Below are 23,469 nucleotides of genomic sequence, written 5' to 3' on the forward strand. Positions count from 1 at the left end.
TTCCTTTCTTTCCTTTCTTCTTTTCACTTTGTTTCCCGGGCTGAAGTGCAGTGGCATGATCTCGGCTTACAGCGGGCTTGACTTCCTGAGCTCAAGCGATTCTCCCACCTCAGCCTCTCGGGTAGCTGGGACCACAGACATGTGCCACCATGTCTAGCTAATTTAAAATTTTTTATTTTTTAGAAATGAGGTCATTCTGTGTTGCCCCGGCTGGTCTTAAACTTTGGGGCTCAAGTGATCCTCTTACCAGGGCCTCCCAAAGCACTGGGATTACAGGCATGAGAGCCACCATGTCTGGCTTTTGTGTGTGTGTGTGTGTGTGTGTGTGTGTAGACAATCTCACTCTGTCACTCTGGCTGCAGTGCTATGGCACAATCACAGTTCACTGCAGCCTCAACCTTCCAGGCTCAAGCGATCCTCCCACCTCAGCCTCCTGAGTAGCTGGGACTATAGGTGTGTGCTACCACACTCTACATTTTCTTTATCCAATCCACTGTTGATTAGGTTGATTCCATGATTTTGTTATTGTGACTAATACTACAATAAAATATGAGTACAGGTGTCTTTTTTTTTTTTTGAGATGGAGTTTCGCTCTTGTTGCCCAGGCTGGAGGGCAATGGCGCGATCTCGGCTCACTGCAACCTCTGCCTCCCAGGTTCAAGCGATTCTCTTGCCTCAGCCTCCCAAGTAGCTGGGATTACAGGTATGCACCACCATGCCCGGCTAATGTTGTATTTCTAGTAGAGATGGGGTTTCTCCATGTTGGTCAGGCTGATCTCGACCTCCCAACCTCAGGTGATCTGACCGCCTCGGCCTCCCAAAGTGCTGGAATTACAGGTGTGAGCCACCGCGCCCAACCTACAGGTGTCTTTTTGGGAAAAAAAAAAAAAAATTATTTTCTTTTCAGCAGATACCCAGTAGTGAGATTGCTGGGTTGAATGGTAGGTTTATTTTAAAATCTTTAATAAATCTTCATACTGTTTTCAACAGAGGTTGAACTAATTGACATTCTCGCCAACAATTCCCTTTTTTCTGCATCCTCACCAACATCTGTCTTTTGAAAATTTTTTTAATAGTAGACATTCTGACTAGTGTGAGATGATACCTCACTGTGGTGGTAATTGATATTTCTCTGATTAGTGATCTTGAGCATTTGTTCATGTGTGTTGCCTCTTTTGAGAAGTATCTGTTCGTGTCCTTTGCACACTTTTTAATGGGGCTTTTTATTTTCTTATTGATTTAAGTTCCTTATCGATTCTGGGTATTTGTCCTTTGTCAGATGCATAGTTTGAAAATATTTTCTCCTATTTTGTAGGCTCTCTGTTGACTGTGTTGTTTCTTTTGCTATGCAGAAGCTCTTTAGTTTAATTAAGTTCCATTCATCAATTTTTGTTTTTGTTGCAATTGCTTTTAAGGTCTTGGTTACAAATTATTTGCCTAGGCCAATGCCCAGAAGAGTTTTTCCTGGTTTTCTTTTAGGGTTTTTATAGTTTGAGGTCTTGGTTGAATGCAATAGCTCACACCTGTAATCCCAACACTTTGGGAGGCTGAAGCAGAAGGATTGCTTGAGGCTGGGAGTTCAAGACCAACCTGGGAAACATAGCGAGACCCCCACCTCTACAAAAAATGAAAGTGAAAAATTAGCCAGATGCAGTGGCATGCGTCTGTAATTCTAGCTACTCCTGAGGCTGAGGTGGGAGAATTGTGTGAGCCCAGGAGTTTGAGATTACAGTAAGCTGTGATTGCACCACTGTACTCCCATTCTTTCCTGAATAACAAAGTGAGACCCTATCTCTTAAAAAAAATTATAGGCCAGGCGCGGTGGCTCATGCCTATAGTCCCAGTACTTTGGGAGGCCAAGGTGGGTGGATCACCTGAGATCAGGAGTTCGAGATCAGCCTGCCCAACATGGCAAAACCCCATCTCTACTAAAAATACAAAAAATTAGCCGGGTGTGGTGGCAAGTGCCTGTAATCCCAGCTACTCAGGAGGCTGAAGCAGGAGAATCTCTTGAACCCGGGAGGTAGAGGTTGCAGTGAGCCAAGATTGCACCACTACACTCCAGCCTGGGTGACAAGAGTGAAAAATATATATATAGTTTGAGGTATTATATTTAAGTTTTTAATCCATCTTGAGTTAATTTTTATATATGGTAAGAGTTAGGGGTCCAGTTTCATTCTTCTGCAAATGGCTAGCCAGTTTTCTCAGCATCATTTATTGAACACAGTGTCCTTTCCCCATTGTTTGTTTATTTTTGCTAACTTTGTCGAAGATCAGTTGTAAGTGTGTGGCTTTATTTCTGGGTTCTCTATTGTGTTCCGCTGATCTATTTTTGTACCAGTACCATGTTATTTTGGTTGCTACAGCCTGTAGTATAGTTTGAAGTTTGGTAATGTGATGGCTTTAGCTTTCTTCTTTCTGCTTTGGATTGCTTTGGCTATGTGGGCTCTTTTTTGGTTTCATATACATTTTAGAATTGTTTTTTCTAGTCTGTGAAAAATAACGTTGGTAATTTGATAGGAATTACATTGAATCTGTAGATTGCTTTGGGCAGTATGATCATTTTAGTGAAACTGATTCTTCTAATCCGTGAGCATGGATTGTTTTTCCATTTGTTTGTACTATCTGTGATTTCTTTCAGCAGTGTTTTGTAGTTCTCTTTGTAGAGATATTTCACCTCCTTGGTTAAATATATTTCTATTTTATTTTTGTGTGTGTGGCTATTATTGTAAATGGGATTGAGTTCTTGATTTGGTTCCCAACTTGAACATTGTTGGTGTGTAGAAATGCTACTTGTTTTTGCATGTTGTATCCTGAAACTTTACTGAATCGTTTATTAGGTCCAAGAGGCTTTTGGAGGAATCTTTAGGGTTTTCTAGGCATAGGATCGTGTTGTCGGTGAACAAAGATAATCTGACTTTCTCTTTTCCTATTTGGATGCCTTTTATTGCTTTCTCTTGACTGATTGGTCTGGCTAGGATTTCCAGTACTATTGAATAGGAGTAATGAAAGTGGATACCTTTTTCATGTTCCAGTTCTTTGGGGGAATGCTTTCAGCTTTTGCCTATTCAGTACGATGTAGGCTGTGGGTTTGTCATACATAAATGGTTCTTACTAGTTTGAGATATGTTCATTCGATACCTGGTTTTTTGAGGTTTTATTTTTTTTATCATGAAGGGCTATTGGATTTTATCAAAAGGTTTTTCTGTGTCTATTGAGATGATCATACAGTTTTTGTTTTTAATTCTGCTTATGTGGTAAATTACATTTATTGATTTGCATATGTTGAAGCATCCTTGCATGATGATAAAGACTTGATTAGCCAAGGAAATCTAATTTTAAATTTGTATATACCTAATTACAAAGCCTTGAAATATACAATGCACAAATTCAGAGAACTACAAGGAGAAATAGACACATCCACAAATAGACATATCTACAATCATAGTGGAAGATTTTCTCTTTCAATAATTAAGAGAATAGTGTTTAAAAAATCAGTAAGGATTTGGAAGATTGGAACAGCATGATAAGCAAATCTAATGAATTAAGCATATTTAGAACACCACACCAAACAAGTAGAGGATTCTAAACACACATACGTTTCCCCCCAAAATTGCTAGTATACTATGATACAAAACTATTCTCAAAGTTCAGTGCATGAAAACAATTCAGAGAATGTATCAGAATGAATATTATATTGAAGCTAAAAATAATTCAGTAGTAAACAGGAAGGTACATTATGCTTGGAATTTTTAAAACATTCTAAAGTGGGTCAAGAAGTAATATAATAGAAATTAGAAAATATTTTAAACTTATTGTTAAGGAAAATACTTAAAAATTTGCGGAATGTATTTGAAGTAATACTTACAGGGAAATATGTATACTTAAATATTTCTATTAGAAGAAGAAAAAAGGCTAAAAATTGATGATCTTAGGTATCCTTCTGGAGAAGTCAGAAAAAGAATAAAACCCAAAGGAGAAGGAATGAAATAATAAGAACAAATGTAGAAGGAAGGAGAAGGAAATAATATGAACAAATATGGACATTAGGCCGGACGTGGTGGCTCACGCCTGTAATCCCAGCACTTTGGGAGGCTGAGGCGGGTGAATCACGAGGTCAGGAGATCGAGACCATCTTGGCGAGCACAGTGAAACCCTGTCTCTACTAAAAATACAAAAAAATTAGCCGGGCGTGGTGGCGGGCACCTGTAATCCCAGCTTCTGGGGAGGCTGAGGCAGGAGAATGGCATGAACCTGGGAGGCGGAGCTTGCAGTGAGCGCAGATCGTGCCACTGCACTCCAGCCTGGGCGACAGAGCGAGACTCCGTCTCAAAAAAAAAAAAAAAAAAAAAATGGACATTAATAGAAAATACAGAATAGAGTGGGTCAGTAACCTCATATCCTTCAAGCCTTCACCCAAATGCTGCCTTCCCCATGAGGCCAATCCAAACCACTGTATTTACAATTGTGATTTCATCCCTTTCACAGCTACATCAGCCATCTGGGGTCCCCCTACTTTCTTCCATATCACTTATCACTCCTTAAAATACTTTCTGATTTCTTTTAAATTTTAAGTATATTGTTTTTGCCTTCCTCTTTACATTTGAATTGTAAGTATGAGGATTTTTGTTTACTTATATGTCTCAAAAGAGAGGCACATGTTAGCCTCTCAATATTTATCGAATAAATGAACAAGCCACAATAGATTTCTTTGAAAACTGATAAAATTGACAATTATCTGATATGCCAAGAAGAAAAAAGGCATAAATAATAAATATTAGGAATAAAAAGGGTGACATGACTTTAACAATAAATGACATTATTTGAGCAACTTTATATGCCAATATATTAGAAAACTTAGATGAATTAGACAGATAGCCAGAAAAAAATTAAACTGTCTTCATGAAGAAGTAGAAAACCTGAATAGTCCTATAGTCATTTAAGAAATTAAATCAGTGGTTATAAATATTCCCAGGAAGAAAATTCTAGGTCCATAAGTCTTTGCTAGTTTTTCATTCAGAGGTAAAGAAATAATTTCATACTTAATACAGATTCTTCTAGAACATGACAAAAGGGGGAACACTCATTAAGTCATTTTGAGTTACCTGGATAACCTGAAGATATTATGAGAAAGAAAAATGGAAGTGCATTCATAACACAAATACAAAAGTCCTAAACAAAAATGTTACCAGGCTCAATCTGGAAGATGATAATAAATCATGACACAATTCAGTTTATCCCAGGAAGGCAGAGTTGATTTAATATGAGAAATTAAATAGATACAATTAGATTGAGTTAGAAATTCATTTAATGCACTTTACCATTTGATAGGTTACAGGGCACTTTCTTAGTCTGATAAAAATGTCTATATTTTTTAATACCTTTTAGATAAAAGTGTTTTTATCTATCACAAAAGAGCTGAAATTAAACACTGACTGGGATAATAATTGTGGGAGTGTACATTGGAAACTGACTGTGGGAGTGTAAATTGGAATAACAACTCTGGACAGTTCATCTTTAGTAAAGTTGAAAATGTACGTACCCATCAGTTTTATTTCTAGGTACATACAATAGAAAACCCCTTGCAGACGGACAGCAGGGTAGATATATTCAAAGGTTTATAGCAGCATTAATGATAGTAAGAAACTAGAAACAATCCAATGTCTAGCAATAGAAAAAAGGATAAAATCAATGGATTACTATTCAGCAGTGAAAATATACAGCCATAGCAATATCTATCAACATGAATGAATTTTACAAACCATAATGTATATCTAAAGAAGTAAATCACAAATAAGGGTAAATACCGTATTTTTCCACTTAGATATCTAGAGTAGTCAAACTCATAGACAAAGTAGAATGGTGAGTGACAGGGCTGGGGGCAATTGTTTAATGTTTAATATAGTTTAATGGTATACAAGGTTTCAGTTTGGGATGCTGAAAAAGTTCTGGAGGTGGGTTGTGGTGATGATTATACATCAGTGTGCATGTGCTTAAAACCACTGAATTGCACACTTGAAAATGGTTAAAATGGCTGGGCAAGGTGGGTCATGCCTCCTTGAGGTCAGGAGTTCAAGACCAGCCTTGCCAACATGGAGAAACCCCATCTCTACTAAAAATACAAAAATTAGCCAGGCGGGGTGGTGGGCACCTGTAATCCCAGCTACTCGGGAGGTTGAGGCAGGAGAGTTGCTTGAACCTGGGAGGCGGAGGTTGTAGTGAGCCGAGATCGCGCCATTGCATTCCAACCTTGGTGACAGAGTGAGACTCTTGTCTCAAAAAAGAGAAAAGAAAAGAAAAGAAAATGGTTAAAACGGTATATTTTGTGTTATGTATATACTTTGCCATAATTAAAAGAAAGCAAATCACAATAATATACATAAAGTATCATTAAATTTATGTAAGGTTCAAAAATCTGTATTTTTGAGATATATACATAAGAAAACTATAAAGAAAAATAAGGAAATGATCACAAAGTCAGAGATTATCTGTAGGGGTAATTTTTATTGTAAATCAGTATATAATTTTTGGCATGGGAGGTGAAGGAATTCAAAGAATTGCATGATGTTACTATAACCTATTTTGATTGACTTTTTAATATAAACCAGATTTCTCTCTCATGTATTTATAAAAATTAAAAATAAAAATAGAATTAATCTGAATTTCTGTTTCATTCAGCAATAGCTAGCATTTATCCATGGATTATGAGCTAACCAGAAAAAAGAAAAAGCCCAACATTTCATCAAGAGATGTACATCCAGGAAAATGTTAGTTTTTATGTTTAACATTTAGTTATCAAAATTTATAATATGTTACTTTATTCAGTTGTATAGTGAAAATAAGATTAACTCAATCTAGAGCAGAATTTTTAATACTTAGAGACAAGGGAAATAAATTTTTTAATTTAAATTTTTATTCATATTTTTATAACAAATATAAAAGGAGCAACAAAAGTTTTTCAAGTATATTAATTAGGATAAGATTCCGTGAGGGAAGTGGCATGGAAATATGAACTCAAATAGAAACAGATTAACATTTTTGTCTTTAAAAAGCTTGTTTATATTTTAAATTGGTCATTAAATCTCTATGATATGTAGATTCTATTGGATATATCTTTTTTTGAGATGAAGTTTCCCTCTGTCGTCCAGGCTGGAGTTCTGTGGTATGATCTCGGCTCACTGCAATGTCCGCCTCCCAGGTTCAAGCCATTCTCCTACCTCAGCCTCCCGAGTAGCTGGGATTATAGGTTCCTGCCACTATGCCTGGCTAATTTTTTATATTTTTAGTAGAGATGCGGTTTCACCATGTTGGCCAGGCTGGTCTCAAACTCCTGACCTCGTGATCTGCCCGCCTCAGCCTCCCAAAGTGCTGGGATTACAGGCATGAGCCACCACACCCGGTCTTCCGGGTATATATCTTAAGCAGTGATGGATATACTTCACAGAGTACTGTAAAAGTTTTATTTTAAGGATCATATACTTGAAAGGACAATATTCACAGCTATTTAAACTCGTGATAAAAAGTTTTCAGTGACACCTTAAAAATGTGTAGGGCCGGGTGCGGTGGCTCACGCCTGTAATCCCAGTACTTTGGGAGGCCAAGGTGGGTGGATCACTTGAGGTCAGGAGTTTGAGACCAGCCTGGCCAACATGGTGAAACCCCATCTCTACTAAAAATACAAAAAGTTATCCTGGAGTGGTGGCAGGCACCTGTAATTCCAGCTACTTGGGAGGCTGAGGCAGGAGAATCCCTTGAACCTGGGGGGCGGAGGTTTCAGTGAGCCAAGATTGTGCCAGCCTGGCACGATGGAGCTAGAGTCTGTCTCAAAAAATGAAAAGTTTAAAAGTGAAACATATAGTTCATCCACTGCGATGGGAAGGAAGGCAGACGAAAATATAGATAGGCTCAAAGATTTGGTGTGTAAAGATTTTTCTCCTCTGAAAGCTTCTATTTTTTCAGTGACATAAGAGGTAAAGTCAACAGCTGAGAGTAGTGGAAGAGAGGATTTTGGAGGTTTGAAGTGAGAATGAAATAGTTGTGCGAATTCTGGACAGTGCTTAGAGTCTATTTTTTTAAATTTATTTTTTAAATTTTATTTTTCCATAACTTATTGAGGTACAGGTGGTATTTGGTTACATGAGTAAGTTCTTTAGTGGTGATTTGTGAGATTTTGGTTCACCCATCACCCGAGCAGTATACACTGCACCATATTTGTAGTCTTCTATCCGTTGCCCTCCTTCCACTCTTCCTCCCAAGTCCCCAAAGTTCATTGTGTCATTCTTATGCGTTTGTGTCCTCATAGCTTAGCTCTCACTTATCAGTGAGAACATACAATGTTTGGTTTTCCATTCCTGAGTTACATCACTTAGAATAATAGTCTCTAGTCTCATCCAGGTCACTGCAAATGTGTTAATTCATTCCTTTTTATGGCTGCGTAGTATTCCATCATATATATATTTATATATGTATGATACGATATATATACACACACACACATATATATGTATCACAGTTTCTTATCTTTATCTACTCGTTGACTGATGGGCATTTGCATTGGTTCCACGATTTTGCAGTTGCAAATTGTGCTGCTGTAAACATGTGTGTGCCAGTGTCTTTTTTGAATAATACCTTCTTTTCCTCTGGTTAGATAGCCAGTAGAGGGATTGCTGGATCAAATGATAGTTCTACTTGTATTTATTTAAGGAATCTCTACACTGTTTTCCATAGTGGCTGTTCTAGTTTGCATTCCCACCAGCCTTGTGGAAATGTTCCCTGTTCCCCATATCCATGCCAATATTTACTGTTTTTTTTTATTTTTTGATTATGGCCATTCTTGCAGGAGTAAGGGGGTATCACATTGTGGTTTTGATTTGCATTTCCCTGATCATTAGTGACACTGAGCATTTTTTCATATGTTTGTTGACCATTTGTATATCTTCTTTTAAGAATTGTGTATTCATGTCCTTAGCCCACTTTTTGATGGGATTGTTTCTTTTTTTCTTACTGATGTGCTTGAGTTCATTGCAGATTCTGGATATTAGTCCTTTGTCAGATGTATACATTGTGAAGATTTTCTCCCACATTGTGGGTTGTCTCTTTACTCTGCTGACTGTTTCTTTTGCCATGCAGAAGTTCTTTAATTAGGTCCCAGTTATTTATCTTTGTTTTTATTGCATTTCTTTTGTGTTCTTGGTCATGAAATCCTTGCCTAAGCTAATGGCTAGAATGGTTTTTCCAATGTTAACTTCGAGAATTTTTATAGTTTCGGGTCTTAGGTCTAAGTCCTTAATCCATCTTGAGTTGATTTTTGTATAAGGTGAGAGATGAGGATCCAGTTTCATTCTCCTACATGTGACTAGCTAATTATCCCAGCACCATTTGTTGAAAAGGGTGTCCTTTCCCTCACTTTATGTTTTTGTTTGCTTTGTCGAAGATCAGTTAGCTGTACGTATTTGGGTTTATTTCTGAGTTCTCCATTCTGTTCCATTGGTCTATGAGCCTATTTTTATACCAGTACCACACTGTTTTGGTGACTGTGGTCTTATAGTATAGTTTGAAATCAGGTAGTGTAATGCCTCCAGATTTGTTCTTTTTGCTTAGTCTTGCTTTGGCTATGTGGACTCTTTTGGTTCTGTATGAATTTTAGAATTGTTTTTTCTAATTCTGTGAAGAATGATGGTGGTATTCTGATGGGGATTGTGTTGAATTTGTAGATTGCTTTTGGCAGTATGGTTATTTTCACAATATTGATTCTACCCATCCATGAGCATGAGATGTGTTTCCATTTGTTTGTGTCTTCTGTGATTTCTTTCAGCAGTGTTTTATAGTTTTCCTTATAGAGGTCTGTCACCTCCTTGGTTAAGTATATTCCTAAGTATTTTATTTTATTTTTGCAGCTATTGTAAAAGGACTTGAGTTCTTGATTTGATTCTCCGCTTGGTTGCTTTTGGTGTATAGAAGAACTACTGATTTGTGTACATTAATCTTGTGTCCAGAAACTGCTAAGTTCTTTTATAAGTTCTAGGAGCTTTCTAGGGTTTTCAAGGTAAACTATCATATTGCCAGCAAACAGTGACAGTTTGACTTCCTCTTTACCAATTTGGATGCCCTTTATTTCCTTCTTTTGTCTGATTGCTCTGGCTAGCACTTCCAGTACTATGTTGAAGAGGAGTGGTGAGAGTGGGCATCCTTATCTTGTTCTAGTTCTCAGAGGGAATGCTTTCAGGTTTCTCTATTCAGTATTATGTTGGCTATGGGTTTGTCATAGATGGCTCTTATTACATTAAGGTATGTCCCTTTTATGCTGATTTTGCTGAGAGTTTTAATCATAAAAGGATGCTGGATTTTGTCAGATTCTTTTTCTGCATCTATTGAGATGATCATGTGATTTTTGTTTTTAATTCTGTTTATGTGTTGTTTCACATTTGCATATGTTAAACCATCCCTGCATCCATGGTATGAAACCCAGTTGATCATAGTGAATTATCTTTTTGATGTATTGTTGAATTCAGTTAGCTAGTATTTTGTTAAGGATTTTAGCATCTATGTTCATCAAGGATATAGGTCTGTAGTTTTCTTTTTTGGTTATGTCCTTTCCTGATTTTGGTATTAGGGTGATGCTGGCTTCATAGAATGAATTAGGGAGGGTTCCTTCTTTCTTTATCTTGTGGAATGGTGTCAATAGAATTGGTACCAATTCTTCTTTGAATGTCTTGTAGAATTCTGCTGTGAATCTGTCTGGTCCTGGACTTTTTTTTGTTGGTAATTTTTAAATTACCATTTCAATCTCACTGCTTGTTATTGGTCTGTTCAGAGTATCTAATTCTTGCTGATTTAAGCTAGGAGGGATGTATTTTTCCAGGAGTTTATCCATCTCTTCTAGGTTTTCTAGTTTATATGCATAAAGGTGTTTATAGTAGCCTTGAATGTCTTTTGCATTTCAGTGGTGTCAGTTGTAATATCTCCCATTTCATTTTTTAGTGAGATTATTTGGATTTTCTGTCTTCTTTTCTTGGTTAATCTTATTAATGATCTATCAATTTTATTTATCTTTTCAAAGAATCGGCTTTTTGTTTCATTTATCTTTTGCATTTTTTTGATTCAATTTCATTTAGTTCTGCTCTGATCTTGGTTATTTCCTTCCTTCTGCTGGGTTTGGGTTTGGTTTGCTCTTGTTTCTCTAGTTCCTTGAGGTGTGACCTTCGATTGCCTGTTTGTGCTCTTTCAGATTTTTTGATGTAGGCATTTAGGGCTATGAACTTCCCTCTTAGCACCACCTTTGCTGTATCTCAGAGGTTTTGATAGGTGGTGTCATTGTCATTCAGTTCGAAGAATTTTTCAATTTTCGTCTTGATTTCATTTTTGACCCAATGCTCATTCAGCAGGTTATTTAATTTCCATGTATTTGCATGGTTTTGAAGGTTTCTTTTGGAGTTGATTTCCAGTTTTATTCCACTTTGGTCTAAGAGAGTGCTTGATATAATTTGAATTTTCTTAAATGTATTGAGGCTCATTTTATGGCCTATCATATGGTCTATCTTGGAGAAAGTTCCATGTGCTGTTGAATAGAATGTGTATTCTGCAGTTGTTGGATGGAATGTCCTGTATATACCTGTTAAGTCCATTTCTTCCAAGGTATAGTTTAAATCCATTGTTTCTTTGTTGACTTTCTGTCTTGATGACCTGTCTAGTGCTGTCAATGGAGTATTGAAGTCCTCCATTATTATTGTGTTACTGTCTGTCTTCTTAGGTCTATTAGTAATTGTTTTTATAAATTTGGGAGCTCCAGTGTTAGGTGCATATGTGTTTAGGATTGTAATATTTTCCTGTTGGACAAGGCTTTTTTTTTTTTTTTTTTTTTCTGAGATGGAGTCTTGCTCTGTTGCGCAAACTGGAGTGCAGTGGCGCGATCTCGGCTCACTGCAACCTCTACCTCCTGGGTTCAAGTGATTCTCCTGTCTCAACCTCTTGAGAAGCTGGGATAACAGGCACCCACCACCACGCCCGGATAATTGTTGTATTTTTATTAGAGACAGAGTTTCACCATGTTGGTCAGGCTGGTCTTGAACTCCTGACCTCAGGTGATCCACGCCCCCCCTGCCCCGGCCTCCCAAAATGTTGGGATTATAGGCGTGAGCCACTGGGCCTGGCCTGGACAAGGCCTTTAACCATTATACAGTGTCCTTCTTTGTCTCTTTTAACCACTGTTGCTTTAAAGTTTATTTTGTCTGATGTAAGAATAGCTACCCCTGCTTGCTTTTGGTGACTATTTGCATGAAATGCTTTTCCATCCCTTTAAGTTTATGTGAGTCCTTATGTGTTAGGTGAGTCTCCTAAAGGCAGCAGATAGTTAGTTGGGGAGTTCTTATCCATTATATGGTTCTGTATCTTTATTTTTATTTTTATTTTTTTTGAGACAGAGTCTTTCTCTGTCGCCCAGGCAGTGGGCGTACAGTGGTGTGATCTCAGTACCCTCCACCTCTGGGCTTCAAGTGGTTCTCCTGCCTCACCCTCCCAAGTAGCTGGGATCACAGGTGCATGCCACTACACCCAGCTGATATTTGTATTTTTAGTATAGAGTTTCACCATGTTGTCCAGGCTGGTCTCGGACTCCTCACCTCAGGTGATCCCCCTGCCTCAGCCTTCCAAAGTGCTGGGATTATAGGCATGAGCGATTGCTTCTGGCCTCTATGTCTTTTAAGTGGAGCATTTAGGCCATTTATATTCAATGATAGTATTGAAATGTGAGGTACCGTTGCTTTCATCATGCTCTTTGTTGCCTGTATACTTTGGTTTTGTTTTTTGTTTTTGCTTTTAAACTTGCATTTTTGTTTTATAGGTCTTACGTGATTTATGCTTTAAAGAGGTTCTGTTTTGATGTGTTTCCAGGATTTGCTTCAAGATTTAGCAGTTGTTATAGTGGTAGTTTGGTAATGGTGAATTGTCTCAGCATTTGTCTGTCTAAAAATGACTGTATCTTTCCTTCGTATATGATGCTTAGTTTCGCTGGAGACAAAATTCTTGGCTGACAATTGTTTTGTTTGAGGAAGCTGAAGATAGGTCCCCAGTCTCTTCTAGCTTGTAGGGTTTCTGCTGAGAAATCTGCTGTTAATCTGATGGGGTTTTCCTTTATAGGTTGCCTGGTGCTTCTGTCTCACAGCTCTTAAGATTCTTTTTCATCCTAACTTTGGATAACCTGATGACAATGTGCCTAGGCAGAGATCTTTTTGCAATGAATATCCCAGGCCTTCTTTGTGCTTCTTATATTTGGATGTCTAGGTCTCTAGCAAGGCCGGGGAAGTTTTCCTTGATTATTACCCCAAATATATTTTCTAGCCTTTTAGAATCCTCTTCTTCCTCAAGTACACCAATTATTCTTAGGTTTGGTCATTTAACGTAATCCCAGACTTCTTGGAGTCTTTGTTTATATTGTCTTATTCTTTTTTCTTTGTCTTTTTTGGATTGGGTTAATTGGAAGACCTTGTCTTCATGCTCTGAATTTCTCTCTTCTACTTGTTCAATTCTATTGCTGAGACGTTCCTGAGCATTTCGTATTTCTGAAAGTGTGTCCAAAGTTTCCTTAATTTTTTTATTGTTTTTTCTTTAAGCTATCTATTTCCATAAATATTTCTCCCTTCACTTCTTGTATCATTTTTTGGATTTCCTTGAATTGGGCTTTGCCTTTTCTCTGGTGCTTCCCTGATTAGCTTAATAACTAACCTCCTAAATTCTGTCAGGTGAATCAGGGATTTCTTTTTGGTTTGGATCCATTGCTGGTGAACTAGTGTGATTTTTTCCAGGTGTTGAAGAGCCTTGTTTTGTCATATTACCAGGGTTGGTTTTCTGGTTCCTTTTCATTTGGATAGGCTCTGTCAGAGGGAAGGTCTAGGGCTGAAGGCTATTGTTCAAACTCTTTTGTTCCATGTAGTAATATCCCCCTTTTCCTATGGACGTGGCTGCCTGTGAACTGAACTGCAGTGATTATTGTCTCTCTTCTGGATCTAGCCACCCAGCGACTCTACCCAGCTCCGGGCTGGTACTGGGGGTTGTTTGCACAGAGTCCTGTGATTTGAACCGTCTATGGGTCTCTCAGCCATGGATACCAAGACCTGTTCCAGTGGAGGTGGCGGAGGGTGCAGTGGACTCCGTGAGGGTCCTTAGGTTTGGTGGTTTAATGCTCTGTTTTTGTTCTGGTTGGCCTCCTGCCAGGAGGTGGTGCTTTCCAGAGAGCCTCTGTGGTAGTATGGAGAGGGACCAGCGGTGGGTGGGGCCCTAGAACTCCCAAGATTATATGCCCTTTGTCTTCCACTACCAGGGTGAATAGGAAAGGACTATCAGGTGGGAGCAAGGCTAGGTGTGTCTGAGCTCAGACTCTCCTTACGCGGGTCTTGCTGTTGCTGCTGTGGAAGATGGGGTGAGATTCCCCGGTCACTGGAGTTGTGTACCTAGGAGGATTATGGCTGCCTCTGCTGAGTCATGCAGGTTGTCAGAGAAGTGGGGGAAAGCCGGCAGTCACAGGCCTCACCCTGCTCCCCTGCAAACTGAAGGGCAGGTCTCACTCCCACTGTGCCACCTGAACAACCCCGAGTCTGTTTCCAGGCGAAGGGTGAGATGGATTTAAAAACTTGCCCGAGGCTATCTGCCTCCCAGCTGCGAGAGAAAAGGACTTTAGCTTTCCCCCACTGCCTGTGAAGTCTGCTTGCCAATTCATGCCCTCCCCCAAGTTCTGGCCAGGAGGCTTTTTGTCCCATTCCAATTGTTACAAAGTTCAGCTAGAGAATTCCTTCTCCCTATGGAGTTTTACCGTCTGCTCCTCTGGCCACCCTCCCAATGGATCCCTGTGGTGCCAGGCAGGAATGGGCTGCTTGGGGACCCAGCGAGCTCCCAGGGCCTTTCTGCTGCTTCCTCTGCTCCTGTATGTCGCTCGGCGTTCCAACTTGACTCAGCTCCAGGTAAAGTGGGAAACTTCTCCTGCAAATAGACCCTCAGCTTCTCCAGTGGGGGTGTGTGTTTGTGAGAGGAGGGTCTCCCTTGCCCACTAGCACAGTTCGGGCACTCACAGTATTTCGGGTGTCTCCCAGGTCCTACAGGAGCAGTTCACTTCCTTCAGGGTGTCTGTGGGTCCTCTTGGGATTGCTGGTTTGTTCTTGTAGTCGATCTGGAGCTAAAATTCACAATCTGGAGTCTATTTTAAAATTATGTTGATGAATTTGAGCCCATGTGTGTTTTTCTCTGATAAGGTTCTGCTGCTCGTATTGCTAGCACAGAACAAATAGAAAATTGAGTTTCACTAGAACTATGGTTTAGCCAGCTGAGCTTTTTAGAGGAAGAGGAGAACAGAGGAAGTGGAGGTATATAAGTTAGTGATAAGGGCGATGAACTGTGAAATCTAACCTGGGAAAGGAAGAAATGAAGGTGTGGAGGAGGTGGATGAACAGTGAAAAAGTGGTAGGGGCAATGGATTAGAGATCCCAGTGGAGCTAATATGATCATCTTAGAGAAGGTGAACCAAAAAGGGAAGATCCAAGGGTCTATACATCCCAACAATTAACCACTCTTTCTATGGATTCTTCTTAAATTTAGATGGTGCTCTTCTTTTTAGCTTTCCCCTGTGAAAATGGAGGAGAACTCGTTATCACAGAAATTGCTTTCATAGCTGCTTCTGTAGCAGTGACCTCTTTGCTAAACCTCAATTCTACGGTTCTAGTGCCTGCAAGAATTGCCTGAATGCTCTACCAGCATTTTCTACTAATTATATGTAAATTATTTTTAACAATTCTTCATTCAAATTCACCTGTTCTGGATGCCATTCTCCCTCTATGAGTCTCTCTCCTGACTCTTTCCTCTCCTTGCCTCCAATTTTAATCATTACTAAGTAAGTTAGCTTGTAAAATATTTATTGGATCTTCTCTACATTTCCAGGGCCCACCGACCTTGTTGGCCCATCCAGTGCCCATTCAGCTCCCTATCTTGCACCTTTGTTTCCCTCTTTTTGGGATATCTTCCCTTGAATGTTAAAATCCTTTGGCCACAAATTTAAATGACATCTATTCTATAAACACTGCCACGACTTCAGTTTATTGGATTTTGTTAATTGTTGCCAAAATGGTATCCTCTTTGTTTTTTTCTCCAATACCAGGTTAATTTTCAAAATTATATTCTTTATAGCCACAGCCCTTCTCAAAAACTTTTAGGAGTTTTCTGTTTCTCTTAGAATAATGTCCAAACTCTTTGGCGTAGGCTCTAGCCTTCTTTCATATTCTCATTTTCTTCACCTCTTCTTGGAGTCTTTCTAGGGCCCACTGAACTTGTTGGCCCATCCATTGCTCTTTCAATCCCCTATCTTGTACCTGCATTTCCCTCTTCTTGGAATATGTTCTCTGACTGGTAAAAATCCTTTGAGCACAGATTTAAATACCACCTACTCTATAAACATTTTACACGCTCCTCACTGTTGAAAATAGTCTCTCCTTCCTCCAAACTTACAAAATAACTCTGTGTATACCTGTTAGTCATAAGAATACTTTTCGGCCGGGCGCGGTGGCTCAAGCCTGTAATCCCAGCACTTTGGGAGGCCGAGACGGGCGGATCACGAGTTCAGGAGATCGAGACCATCCTGGCTAACACGTGAAACCCCGTCTCTACTAAAAAAATACAAAAATTAGCCGGGAGCGGTGGCGGGCGCCTGTAGTCCCAGCTACTCGGGAGGCTGAGGCAGGAGAATGGCGTGAACCCGGGAGGTGGAGCTTGCAGTGAGCTGAGATCCGGCCACTGCACTCCAGCCTGGGGGACAGAGCGAGACTCCGTCTCAAAAAAAAAAAAAAAAAAAAAAAAAGAATACTTTTCAATTTTATAAGCGTACAGTTTTCAAACTGCTTTTACGTATGTTTTACTTTATTCTCTACAACAAGAGGAGGTTTTCTTTAGCACCATTTTAAAGATATGGAAACTGGGAATGAGAATTATTTAAATTACACGTACTTGTCACTGTCACCCTTCGAATAATTTATATTCTTATTTTTCTTGTTCCCAGACTTTGTCCTTCAATGCACTGAATCAAAGCTTTCACTAATAGGCAGTCTTATTTGTTGAATGAATGCATGACAGGCTGGTTTTATGAAAGCAAAAATGTTTTTCATAATTAGTATTTGAAAAGATGTGTTTTTCAAGTAACTTGCATGTTAATAGCTTTTTTTTATGATGTGGACTTTGTTAAGTCTGGCAGTAAGAAAAAGAAAGTCACCAAAGCTGAACGATTGAAGCTGCTACAAGAGGAGGAAGAGAGACGACTGAAAGAGGAAGGTACAAAATAAATAGTGATACTATATACATATACAGGTAACAGTCATGATAGGTTGGCCTTCTGTAGTACAGTCAATATTTTTTCAAAGTTCTTTAATTTTAAATTTTAATCTGTTTTATAATAGATACCTATCATTTAGAAAGTATCCAGAAAGATGTTAGTACATGCCAGTCTCTTTCAGATATATATTGAAATAGGGTTGCCAGAGATAAAATACAGGAGCCCAGTTAAATTTAACTTTCAGTTAATCAAATGGATAATTTGGGATAATTTGCCCCATGCAATACTTGGGACATACTTAACTTTAAAAAAAAATTGTTTAAATAAAGTTTCGGTGCTGTAAAAGAAATAGTACTCAAATATAAAATTTTCTTTTTAATTCTCAGCAAAGCAAGGTACTTCTATAGAAGGGTACGCTCTCACCAATGGAGCAATGGTGGGCACACACTTGGACAAGGGAGGGGAAGGGGTTCTTATCCCTGGCGCATGTGGCCCCTGCTGCTGTGTTGTTCCCCTGTTGGCTAGGGTTAGACCGCACAGGCTAAACTAATTCCGACTGGCTAATTTAAAGAGAATGACGGGTAAGCGCTTTGGCGGGAGTCAGGACAGAGCAGGTAGCAGGAAATCGGAATGAGTTAGGGTGGAGCAGCTGATCAGAATGAGTCGGGGTGGAGCAGGTGATCAGAATGAGTCGGGGTGGAGTAGGTAGTTGAAAAAGGTTGCTTTAGGAGGAAGTTTAATTTAAAAGTAGAAAGCAAAGAATTGAACATACTGACTTATTCTTTGAAGAGAAATTTAGAATTCATATTCAGCAAATGTTTATTGTTCATCTAAAATTCAAATTCAACTGAGCATCCCATGTTTTAATTTGCTAATTCTGGTAACCCTATCTTGAAGTGTTTATATTTACTGATGAAACTAGGAGCACTGGTGCTGATTGTTCGGTAAAAATTCTGAAACTCAAATTCATTGAATGTGGGAAATATACACTAGCAAGAAATATGTGGAGCAGCCTAAATTTTTACAGTTTAATAATATTTATTTACCAAATTTAAAATACTAATTTTATTTGTTAAAAAATTAAACATTGATAAAAGTGTTTATTAATTAAAGTACCAAAAAGTGTTTTTTAAAATCTGAGTATTTAGATATAGGTTTTTAAAAGACTGTTCCTAGGTTCCATATTGATTTTTTGTGTATAATTTTATACATCCTTTTTTTAGGTGACTCCTGATACGAATACAGTATCAGGATCTATATCTTGGGGCATGTTTTATTTATATTGGATTAAACTAATACTCTTCAATATGTACTTCACATTTTGTTTTTAATAGTGAGAGCAGGAGAAGATTAAGGTAATTGCATCTGAAGATGTAGATGTCACAAGATTATGGAAGTCTTCTGAAGACTTGACTTCCTCTTCATTGCCATGATAGGTCTGCCGTACTTTATTGGTTAAAATCACTATTGGATTGCTATAAACCTTTTGGAGAAGAAAAATATTATTGTGGGCTTTTTTTTTTTTTTTTTTTTTTTTGGACCAGAAAGTTTGAGTCATGTTACTTTTTTTTTTGGGGGGGGGAAACGGTAATTTCTCTCAGCCTTTATTTTAACATTCAGCAGTAGATGATGGATGTTTTAAATCACTCTTGATAAGAAGCTGTCAGTAGGAGTTATTTTGTTTCACAGATACCTGGCAGGTCAAAAATATACTCAAATTGAATAAATATTCTCAAATAGGGGAATAGTAAGCCCGAGTAGCTGACGCTGCAGAGAGGAAGCACATCTAAAGCTACAATGAGTGCTCCAGGGAGCCGCTCCTACACCATTTCTACAAAAAGCAAAGAAGAGACAATGGCTGGGAGTCATGTGTGTTTATAGCAGCGTGATTTATAATCCTTTGGGTATATACCCAGTAATGGGATTGCTGGGTCAAATGGTATTTCTAGTTCTAGATCCTTGAGGAATCGCACACTGTCTTCCACAATGGTTGAACTAGTTTACAGTCCCACCAACAGTAGTGTTCCTATTTCTCCACATCCTCTCCAGCACCTGTTGTTTCCCAACTTTGTTTTGTTTTGTTTTTGTTGTTTTTGTTTTTTTTGAGATGGAGTCTTGCTCTGTTGCCTAGGCTGGAGTGCAGTGGTGCAATCTCGGCTCACTGCAAGCTCTGCCTCCCGGGTTCATGCTATTCTCCTGCCTCAACCTCCAGAGTAGCTGGGACTACAGGCGCCTGCCACCACTCCCAGCTAATTTTTTTGTATTGTTAGTAGAGATGGGGTTTCACTGTGTTAGGCAGGATGGTCTCGAACTCCTGACCTTGTGATCCACCCACCTCAGCCTCCCAAAGTGCTGGGATTACAGGCGTGAGCCACCATGCCCAGCCGTTTCCTGACTTTTTAATGATCGCCATTCTAACTGGTGTGAGATGGTATCTCATTGTGGTTTTGATTTGCATTTCTCTGATGGCCAGTGATGATGAGCATTTTTTCATGTGTCAGTTGGCTGCATAAATGTCTTCTTTTGAGAAGTGTCTGTTCATATCCTTCGCCCACTTTTTGATGGGGTTGTTTGATGTTTTCTTGTAGTTACTTTCTTGAAGAATGGAGAACTGACACTTTTCTCATATCTACCATGTAATAAAGACTGTGACTTCTATAAAAGATTCCACCACTACATCTTGAAAATATTAGGAGTAATTTTAAGGGCTTAAAAATGCAGTGATCTGTTCACTGAGAAAAAAAATTTTTTTTGGTTCTTTAGAGGAAGCCCGTTTGAAATATGAGAAAGAAGAAATGGAAAGGCTTGAAATACAACGAATTGAGAAAGAAAAATGGAATCGACTTGAAGCAAAAGTAAATAAACATTAATAATGTTCTTAATGAATACTTTAAACTATGCCTATCAGATCTATTGTCATTTAATGTCCTTCTCAGTCCATAGTTACCAGTAATAATTAGGCCTACATGAACTTAATCCTATCATAGAATAAGTGACATTGTTATCTAGATTTCACCGATGAGGAAATCGAGGTACGGAGAAATTAAGCATCTAATCAGTGGCATAGTCAAGACTTAGATCTAAGCAGATCTTGCTAAAGGGCCTATGCTTATAACCTTAAAGCATATGTGAATCCATTTTATAGACAAGTTAACAGCAACCAAAAAAAAAAAAAAAAAAGCAAAATATTCAAATTCTACCTCTCCTTTTTTAGTTTCACTTGTCTGTTTCACTAGAATCTTTTAGATCACTAATTCTGAAATATTCTGGTCTCAAGACCAAACTCCATTACTATTAAAAACTGAAGACCCCCCCCCCCGCCCGCCAAGGAGCTTATGTTTATGTGGATTACATCAATCAATATTTTACCATATTAGAAATTAAAACAAAAATTTTAAACTGCTTACATTAACAGACATTACATGTTGATAAAAATAAACTTTATTAAACACAAGTAAATACATGAACATTTTTAAAGAAACAACTTTTTTTTTAAATTGAGGAAATGAATGGCATTGTTTACATTTTAAAAATTTATTTGATATCTGACTTAACAGAAGACGGCTGGATTCTCATATCTATTTCAGTATTCCATCTGTTGCAATGTGTTGTTTTGTATGAAGCATATAAAGAAAATCTGGCCTCATACAGCTACGCAATTGGAAAAAAAGTGATATTGTAATAGCCTTTCTGATAATTGAGGATGTTCTTCTTTGATACTATATCAAAACTCTACAAGTCATAGTTTCTTAATGTGGAATATGAAACCATATCAGTGAACTATTCATACTCTGTTATTTTAAAACATTGATCTGTCTTACCCTCTGAATAGATCTTGTTTTCATATATGATTTAGCATTATCATGTGTTGCTTGCTTGAAAAGGTTTGGTTCACTGAATTATTTGCCTCCAAATGTTGATGTAACTTATTATTCATTATCAAAAATCACATACATTAGTATAATCACCAAACAAATCAGAAGTTTTTTCGTTTTGTTTTGAGACGGAGTCTCGTTCTGTCACCCAGGCTAGAGTGCAATGGCATGATCTCAGCTCACTGCAACCTCCACCTCCCAGGTTCAAGTGATTCTCCTGCCTCAGCCTCCTGAGTAGTAGAGATTACAGGTGCTCACCACTGCGCCTGGCTAATTTTTGTATTTATAGTAGAGACAGGGCCAGGCTGGTCTCGAACTCCTGACCTTGTGATCCATGCACCCCTGCCTCCCAAAGTGCTGAGATTACAGATGTGAGCTGCCATGCCAGGCCCAAACCAGAAGTTTTTAAAGATTGGAATACTTTTAAGCTTACAGTGATAGATACAAGTTTTCTAAAATTTGAATTTTTGCCTGAAAGCTTGAATTTTATCATTGGCAATACATATTTTGAGTTGTATCCTTGAAGTAACACACTCCAATGATTCATTTTTGAGAGAATGTCTGCCAAAATAGTCAAATAATTGCACAAGTGGCATTTCTCGAGACAGTATTGTCATTTGATATGCAACAGAAGAGCTTTGTGCTTACTTCCCATTTTATCCAGCAGGATATTAAAAAGACATGTACTTAGGGTTGAGGTTTAATACAACTAATAATTTTTCACCTCTTCATCAGGGCATTCTTTTAAAAAAAATTTTTTTTTTAATGTGATTCAGAGTCTTGCCCTGTCGTCCATGCTGGAGTGTGGTTGTGCGATCTTGGCTTAGTGGAACCTCTGCCTCCAGGGTCAAGCAATTCTCCCGCCTCCGCCTCCCGAGTAGCTGGGCTTCCAGGCACATGCCACCATACCTGGCTAATTTTTGTATTTTTGGTCGAGACGGGTTTTCACCATTTTGGCTGGTCTCGAACTCCTGACCTCGTGATCTGCGTGCCTCGGCCTCCCAAAGTGCTGGGATTACAGTTGTGAGTCACTGTGCCCGTCCATCCGGGCATTCTTTTGTGAAGCTGGTTCCTTCCCCTCACCTCTCCCCGTAGAAATAGTACAGTTTGGGGTCACTGTCTGATTTGTGCTAAGACATCAGCACTTGCACACCATCTTGCACAATCAGTGCAAATAGGTACACGATGAAAAAGTCAGATAATGTTAATATTATTATGGAAATAGATTTGACCTCACAGATCCCAAGTTCTAGAGCCACCGAGAGTCTGTAGATCACACTTTGTAAGCCACTGTTTCAGATGAAAGCTTTTGGAGATATCAGTTATATTCTAACTAATTTTAATATTCATTTTGGAACTACAGTTATATATTTAGCCACATGTTTTAGATGCTAATTGTGAAACAAAAAGCTAAAATTAAAGAGCAGATCAATGTATCTGTCCTTGTGCAACAGGATCTAGAAAGGAGAAATGAAGAACTCGAAGAACTTTATTTATTAGAGAGGTGTTTTCCTGAAGCAGAGAAATTGAAACAGGAGACTAGAATGCTTTCTCAGGTAAGACTGGTTTCTCTTTTTTAGCTAATACTTTTGTCACCACAAGAGGGAGTTGTAGTCCAATTTTGATGCCAAGAAACTAAATTTATCTGTTTTAAAAAACCCTCTCATCTGACAAATTGATTGCTTATGGCAAAGTAAAGTAACATAACTTTGTAGAAAGCTATTTGTCAGTAATAACGTCCTTGAAATGTTTATATTCTTTGACACTGACTCAATTGTTGGGAATGTATACTAGGGAAATTATGCTAAATTAAAACGTAAAAGCTTTGTGCTTAAGGCAGTCTAGTCTTGCTCACAACAGCATAACTTTGGAAATAATGTAGGTGAATATCAGAAGAAAAATGAAAAACTATTATATGGCTAAAGATTGTGGTATAATCTTAAGTGAAAAATTCTAAGTACAGTACAATATGATTACAAATGTGAAATTTGCATAAACCACAAAATGAATGGAAGGCCTTGTACTAAACTGCCAGTGGCAACTAGACATTAGTAATAACTTGGGAAGTAGAAATTAGCCCAAGTGTTGGCCTTTGCAAATAAGCAGCTCTATGATTAGAGAGGAAAACTAAGCAAAACAAAAACTACTTATAAATAATGCTTTAAAAATAAAAATCTGAAAGTAATTAGTGCTTCTATGTATCTGAATGTTAAGGATTAGAAATTACTTGGATAAATAAGAATTTGGTTATTTTGGAGCTCTGTCAAGTTAATGGTTAAAGCCATCATGTTT

General features: G+C 38.3%; 1 protein-coding gene across 17 annotated transcripts in view; it reads left to right on the forward strand.

The window, feature by feature from the left end:
* Window positions 1-23,469, forward strand: part of DNAI7 (dynein axonemal intermediate chain 7) — an 81,492-nt gene that overhangs the window by 11,795 nt on the left and 46,228 nt on the right. For 6 of the 17 annotated variants that reach the window (XM_071072031.1, XM_071072035.1, XM_071072033.1 and 3 more), the window contains 3 exons: window positions 17,217-17,301; window positions 20,066-20,157; window positions 22,632-22,733. In XM_071072031.1, the coding sequence (XP_070928132.1) occupies window positions 17,217-17,301; window positions 20,066-20,157; window positions 22,632-22,733 (279 nt within the window). Of the gene's footprint in view, window positions 1-6,678; window positions 6,768-14,304; window positions 14,952-17,216; window positions 17,302-18,636; window positions 18,739-20,065; window positions 20,158-22,631; window positions 22,734-23,469 lie in introns of those variants that run through there. The other 11 variants (XM_024796149.2, XM_071072032.1, XM_071072030.1 and 8 more) reach the window with 10 other exon arrangements.

The sequence above is a fragment of the Macaca nemestrina genome, chromosome 10 (assembly GCF_043159975.1).
Source record: "Macaca nemestrina isolate mMacNem1 chromosome 10, mMacNem.hap1, whole genome shotgun sequence".
Classification (NCBI taxonomy): domain Eukaryota; kingdom Metazoa; phylum Chordata; class Mammalia; order Primates; family Cercopithecidae; genus Macaca; species Macaca nemestrina.